The sequence below is a fragment of the Chamaea fasciata genome, unplaced genomic scaffold, assembly GCF_029207755.1.
Source record: "Chamaea fasciata isolate MVZ Bird 193981 ecotype frontalis unplaced genomic scaffold, bChaFas1.0.hap1 SCAF_2, whole genome shotgun sequence".
Taxonomy (NCBI): domain Eukaryota; kingdom Metazoa; phylum Chordata; class Aves; order Passeriformes; family Sylviidae; genus Chamaea; species Chamaea fasciata.
Window position 1 is genome coordinate 116626220 of NW_027094087.1, and position 7100 is coordinate 116633319.

Here is a 7100-nt window from a genome sequence, read left to right on the forward strand (position 1 = left end):
GAAATTCCTGCTGCTGGCCAAGCTGAGCCTCCCCTGGAGGCTTGAGGCTGATCCTCTCCTCCTGTCCTCCCATGGGAAAACCTTTCCAAGGCCCCATCCCTGGAGGTGCCCAGGGAAGGCCTGGATGTGGCACTGGGTGCCCTGGGCTGGGGACAAGGTGGGGTTCAGGCACAGGTTGGACTCAGCGGTCTTGGGCAGCTTCTCCAAGCTCAATGATCCCAGGATTCTGTGAATTTCCTGGTGCCCATGGAGGGCCGTGCCCCAGCACGGATGAGTTTACAGCTGTTTTTTGGGGCCAGAGGCCGCATTTCCTGCAGACACCTCACGTGAGACAAACCCATTTGCTCCCCCTGGCCTGGTTCAGGCACAGAAATCGTGGTTCAATTCAGTTCCCGCCCCACAGCTGAGGGGGCAAAGACAAACTTATTGCCACAAGACATCTTGGCACAGACGGCTCCTGGGCCGCCCGAGGGGTCACCCGGGGCTGTGTTTGCCTTTGCGATACCCAGTTAGCTTTTATTGTGCCATATATTGTGATTTTAATTAAACATTTGGTTATTACCGGTCAAGGGGAGACAGCCAGGACTTCCCCTCTGTCATTCCCTCGGAGCCACGCAGCAAGCGCTCCTCTCGCAAAATTTATCATTTCCACTCCAGGTTTATCCTCCCAATAAAGATTACGTGTATTGCCAGCACCGCGGCCGCGGCACCGCCAGCCATAAATCACCGGGAGCCATAAACATGTCACCAATAAACCATCGGGAGAAAATCCTGCCTGCCGGGAGAGCGGCTTAAATGGAAGCGCTCATTTACTGCACACACACTCCTCCCGCTGTTTGCGCACGGGAGCTCCGCGGCTCCCGGGTGATTGGGCAGGGTCAGCCTTATAAACACGGCCCCCGGACACGGGCACGGACACACGGACACGGGCACGGGCACAGGGACACACGGACACACGGACACGGCATCCCCCGCTGCTCCTCCACAGGGCTGAGCCTGCGCCGGCCCCAGAGCCCCGGCACCCCCGGTAAGTGCAGACAGCTCCTCCTGCACCCTGGGGTGGGACAGTGACACGGGTGGCAGGTATATGACAGTGACACGGGTGGCAGGTATATGACAGTGACACGAGTGGCAGGTATATGACAGTGACACGGGTGGCAGGTGTGGCCCCCAGTGCTGGTCCCCTGCACCCTTTGGTGGCACAGTGACATGGGTGGCAGGTCTGGGACAGTGACACGGGTGGGGGTGTGGGACACTGATATGGGTGGCAGGTATATGACAGTGACACAGGTGGGGGTGTGGGACACTGATATGGGTGGCAGGTATATGACAGTGACACAGGTGGGGTGTGGGACACTGACATGGGTGGCAGGTATATGACAGTGACACGGGTGGCAGGTATATGGCAGTGACACGGGTGGGGTGTGGGACACTGATATGGGTGGCAGGTATATGACAGTGACACAGGTGGGGGTGTGGGACACTGATATGGGTGGCAGGTATATGGCAGTGACACGGGTGGCAGGTGTGGGGCGGTGACACAGGTGGCAGGTATATGGCAGTGACACGGGTGGGGGTGTGGGACACTGATATGGGTGGCAGGTATATGGCAGTGACACGGGTGGCAGGTGTGGGGTGGTGACACAGGTGGCAGGTATATGACAGTGACACGGGTGGCAGGTATATGGCAGTGACACGGGTGGGGTGTGGGACACTGATATGGGTGGCAGGTATATGACAGTGACACAGGTGGGGTGTGGGACACTGATATGGGTGGCAGGTATATGGCAGTGACACGGGTGGGGTGTGGGACACTGACATGGGTGGCAGGTATATGGCAGTGACACGGGTGGCAGGTGTGGGGCGGTGACACAGGTGGCAGGTATATGGCAGTGACACGGGTGGGGGTGTGGCCCTGGTGGTCCCCGTGGTGGCCGCGGGTGGGATGTGAGGACAGAGGGGCCCTTGGCCTGTCTGCTGGAGCCGTGGTGGTGGTGTCCACGGGCTGAGGCTGCTCCCCAGCTCTGGGGGCCATCCCAGCTGTGGGGATAGCCCGTCCCTGTCCTGTCCCCCGGTGTCACCAGGCATTTGGGCTCTCTGGGAGCTGCACCCCAGGGTCCCTCTGCTGTCCCTGCTCCCTTTGCTGAGCCCCCGCTTGGCTGCTTGGGCGGGCAGCGATGCCGGTGTGAAAACAGCAACGTCTCCTCTTCGGGGAGCAGCAGATTTCTGAGCCCCACCCAGCCCCAGCCCAGCTCCCCAGGCCCCGCTCCTGCCCTCGCTGACAGGAACCCTTAAAACACCAGAATTCTGAGTTGCAGGTGAGCATCCAAGTCAGACACAGGCGAGAAACCAGGAGGTGGCTTTAAAGGCATGAGGAGGGACGACACCGTGTCCTCCATGAGGGCTCTGCATTGGTGCCTCTCCTCCCAGGCAGGCTGGGCTGCTCCTGGGGAGCAGGAACACCTCAGGCACTGAGCACAGACACCCTCTCTGGCTGGCTGGCTCAGCAGCCACCTCCCAGGGCTGCCACGAATGTGTCACCTGCTGTCCTCCAGGAATGGGAGGTTTGCTTCCTCCTCAGGGCTCGGCTGCACAAGAAAGGTGCAACTGCCATCCCACGACAGCCAGCCAGGAGAGCTTTCCTGGCCTGGCTCTGTGGCTCTGTGATTCTGTGGCAGGCACGTGTGTGCTGTAGGTTGAGCTGTGTGTTACCTGTGCACGTACAAATGCAGGTGGACAAGCGTGCCTGGGCGCTTCTGGGTTTTGTACATTGTATGTGTGTGTATTTATCCGTGTCCCTCACAGACACACACGCGGCACGCGGAGGGGAGTGGAATCTGTATCTGTAACCTGTTGGGGCACATGACAAAGCAGAGCAGCTCAGAGGGAACAGAGTGAATAAATCCTGTTTCTGAGTGACTCCTGCACTGTGGCGGGAGTTGCTGCTCTTGGACAGAGTCGGGTTTGAGGGAAGGTTTTCTTGTAAGTGAAGCGTCTCCTACAGACCCAGGGAGTTCTCACCAGTCCCTTCTTTCCGTGGTGCTCTAACAGTCTCTTTATCCACCTCCATATTCCTGGAAAACTGTTGCATCTCAGTGTCTTTGAGAGTTATGGATGTCTGCCAGGAGCTGCGCTCAGGCACACAGGCCTGCACACACTCAGATTTTTTAGGTTTTCAGGTTTTTAAGCCAGGCTTAAAACTTTTTAACTCAGATGTGACTGAGTTGCAGGAGTCAGCAGGCTGATTTCACTGCTCAGATCACAGAATCGTGGAATGGTCTGGGTAGAAAGGGACCTTAAACCTCATCCAGTGCCACCCCTGCCATGGCAGGGACACCTCCCACTGTCCCCAGTGTCCAAGCTGGCCTTGGGCACTGCCAGGGATCCAGGGGCAGCCACAGCTGCTCTGGGCACCCTGTGCCGGGGCCTGTCCCCCTCCAGATGCTGTTGCACTGGCAGAAAGGGGCAGCTCTGACTTTCGGGGAGCTCGGAGCCAGCAGCCAGGACCAGAGCAGTTTCCTTTGGTACCACCAGGCTCTGTGGAACCATTGGGGGATGCAGGAGCTGCCCACCCAGCCCAAGCCCCCTGTGTGCTGCCCAGGCTCTCCTGAGGAAGGGCTGAGATTGTCCCCTCAGCACCTGGCACGGCAGAGCTGCACCTCGGGGGGATTCTGATACCAGCACGTGGCTCTGCCCTGCCTGGAGAAAATCAAATGGTTTTGGGTTTTCCCCAGGTCCCATCAGTTATGTGTTGCTTTTACCCTGGAGCAGGAAGATGTTTGTCCTTGCTGAGGATTTATTGTCACATTAGTCTCTCAAGCTGAGAATCTAATGAAGAAAATCGTATTAGGAACCTAATAAATACGTCATGGAAGAATTGTCTGTTATTCAAAGATGAGCTGTGTTACAGCAAACCCTCTGGCCATAATCCAGGCACACTGAGACCCGACTTTTGTATCCTGTGGAAGGTGCAGGAAGACTGAAGCCACAATTTTTTTTTTAGTATTTTTTTGCTTTAATTAACTCATCTTGTGCATTTGCTGCTTTCCCCCACTCACCCAGGGGGTCACTCTGTCCCTGAGGGGCTCAGAACCCTGCCAGCCTCTCCAGCGTTGTCACAGGAAATGCAGGAAACTGGATTGTCCAAGGCTCGGAGGTTCACTGGATAACTCACGTTGGAGAGGCTTCTGAAGATCTCTGGGCCAACATCCGCCTCACGCTGGGCCAGCTGGGGGTTCTCATGGCTTTGTCCGGCTGGGTCTTGGAAACTTCTGTGGATGGAGATGTGCAGCCTCTGGGCAGCCTGCTCCCATGCTTGATGGGGAAACTTTTCCCATTTTATTCGGCCTAAACATCCCTCATTTCAGCTTCCACCTCCCATCCCTCTTCCATGCTCTGCTGTGAAGATCCCGGTCCAGCCTCCTTGATGCCTCCTTGGAGGTGGGGCAAGGCTGCTGCTGGATCCCTGCAAACCTTCTCCAGGCTGAGCAAGCCTCTCTCCTGGATCCAGGGCGTTCTCCACCCCACCTGTCCCCCTGGCCTCCTGCAGAACTCACTGGAGCAGACACTGCTGGATTTCTGCCCAGGCCTCCCTCCCCTCCCACCCCGTGTAAAACACCCACCACATCCCGTGTGCCCCCTCCCCTCCAGCTCATTCCCAGAGACTTCCCCAGGTTCCTCCCCAGGCCTCTGAACCTGGAACACCTTGTGCCCTGCCTCGTGCTTGCCGGTTATCAACAGGTGTCCCAGGCACCACACAGAGCCTGTGTCCCTGTGGGCGTTTGCTCATTTATTCCCCTGCACCTGCAGTGAGGTTGTGAAATGAGCAGGGCTTGGGTGTGAGAACCACCGAGAGTCCACCTTGCCCTGGGAACCATCTTCTGAGTGAGAGCAGGAGGGTCTGAGTGGCTGATTCTCTGTTCTGCTGGAAATCCTGGAATCCCAGACTGGTCTGGATCGGGAGGGGCCTTAAAGACCATCCTGCTCCAACAGCTGCCACGGGCAGGGCACCTTCCGCTGGGCCAGGCTGCTCCAATCTGGCATTAAACACTCGCAGGGATGGGGTGGCCACAGCTTCTCTGGGCAGCCTGTGCCAGTGCCAACAGATCTTGCGTTTGTTTCCAGTGCTGATTTCCTAAATAAGAAGCGTCAGGGTTAAACTTTCACAATTTTCACGCCTTTTGATCTCCAATTGGCATAAAAAAGCAGCCTTGGCTTACCAGCTGGGTCATGGTTGGGATGAGCATGGAAGAGGCATTTGCTCACTCCACAGAGCATCTCAAACTCTGGAATTTGGGGATGACTGTGAACCAGTGGATTGTTTTAATTTTCATTCTGAAGTATTTCTTCTTTATTTTCCCTCGTTTTCAACACAAAACATGCTTCCTTTTCCTTCAGAGTAGGATTTCATGGATACACAGGAGTGCAGCCCTATGTGACACCGTTCCCAAAGAGCCCAGGGCTCCCCGCAGAGGCTGGTGGGGAGGTGGAGGGATGTGCAGCTCCCCTGTTCAGCGGAGAGTCCGGCTACGTGGAGTTTGTGTTGTTGGTCTGTTTTAGGTCTAGGCCATGTGAGAGCTGAGCTGGGATGGAGCGTGACTCACGCCCCCCGTGGGAATTCAATGGCTCCTTCTATCAGCCCTCAGCTTTCCTCATGATGGGCATCCCGGGCCTGGAGGCCCTTCACCCCTGGATCTCCATCCCTTTCTGTGCCCTCTACCTGACTGCTCTCCTGGGGAACTGCGTGATCCTGTTCATCATCAGGAAGACCCCCAGCCTCCACGAGCCCATGTACTATTTCCTGTCCATGCTGGCGGTCACCGACCTGGGGCTGGCCCTCTGCACCCTGCCCACCACCCTGGGCCTCTTCTGGTTCAACGTGCGCCGGATTGCCTTCGACGCCTGCCTCACGCAGATGTATTTCATCCACATCCTGTCCTTCATCGAGTCCTCCGTGCTCCTGGCCATGGCCTTTGACCGCTTCGTGGCCATCTCCCACCCGTTGAGGCACCCGGCCATCCTCACCAAGAGCACTGTGCTCAAGATCGGCCTGGCCATCGTGCTGAGGGGCATGGTGTCGCTGCTGCCCATCCCCTTCCTGCTCAAGAGGCTGACCTACTGCGGCAGGACGGAGCTGTCCCACTCCTTCTGCTTCCACCCCGACATCATGAACCTGGCCTGCGCGGACATAAAGGTCAATGTCTTCTACGGGATGATCGTTCTCTTGTCCACAGTGGGGATGGACTTCATCTTCATCGTGCTCTCCTACATCCTCATCATCAGGACCGTCGTCAGCCTCACCACCAGGGAGGAGTGTCTGAAGGCCCTCAACACCTGTGTCTCCCACATCTGTGCCGTCCTGGTGTTCTTCATCCCCATGATCGGCCTGTCCATGATCCATCGCTTCGGCAGGGACGTCCCTCCCCTCGTCAACACCTTGGTGGCCTACACCTACCTCACCATTCCCCCTGCCCTCAACCCTGTCATCTACAGCATAAAATCCACCCACATCCGGGAGGCCTTGCTCAGGGCCCTCTGCAGGAAGAGGGGCTCTGACTGGTAGTTTCCTCCACCAGCTCTGCCAGAAAGCGCTGATGGACTGGGTCCTTTGTCAGGCCTCTAGGACTGGGTACTTTCTCAGACCCCTGGACTGGGTTCTCTGTCAGATCCCTGGACTGAGTTCTCTGTCAGATCCCTGGACTGGGTTCTCTGTCAGAGCCCTGGACTGGGTTCTCTGTCAGATCCCTGGACTGGGTTCTCTGTCAGAGCCCTGGACTGGGTTCTCTGTCAGAGCCCTGGACTGGGTTCTCTGTCAGAGCTCTGTCAGACTGGGTTCTCTGTCAGAGCCCTGGACTGGGTTCTCTGTCAGAGCCCTGGACTGGGTTCTCTGTCAGAGCTCTGTCAGACTGGGTTCTCTGTCAGATCCCTGGACTGGGTTCTCTGTCAGATCCCTGGACTGGGTTCTCTGTCAGAGCCCTGGACTGGGTTCTCTGTCAGAGCCCTGGACTGGGTTCTCTGTCAGAGCTCTGTCAGACTGGGTTCTCTGTCAGATCCCTGGACTGGGTTCTCTGTCAGATCCCTGGACTGGGTTCTCTGTCAGA

The 7100-nt window shown here is 57.2% G+C and overlaps 1 protein-coding gene across 1 annotated transcript; it reads left to right on the forward strand.

The window, feature by feature from the left end:
* The first annotated feature begins 857 nt into the window (after positions 1-857).
* Positions 858-6634, forward strand: LOC136285723 (olfactory receptor 51G2-like). Its single transcript, XM_066177251.1, has 2 exons — positions 858-1027; positions 5560-6634. The coding sequence occupies exon 2, from the start codon at positions 5588-5590 to the stop codon at positions 6560-6562; it is 975 nt and encodes a 324-aa protein (XP_066033348.1). The 5' UTR covers positions 858-1027; positions 5560-5587; the 3' UTR covers positions 6563-6634.
* Positions 6635-7100: the final 466 nt, after the last annotated feature.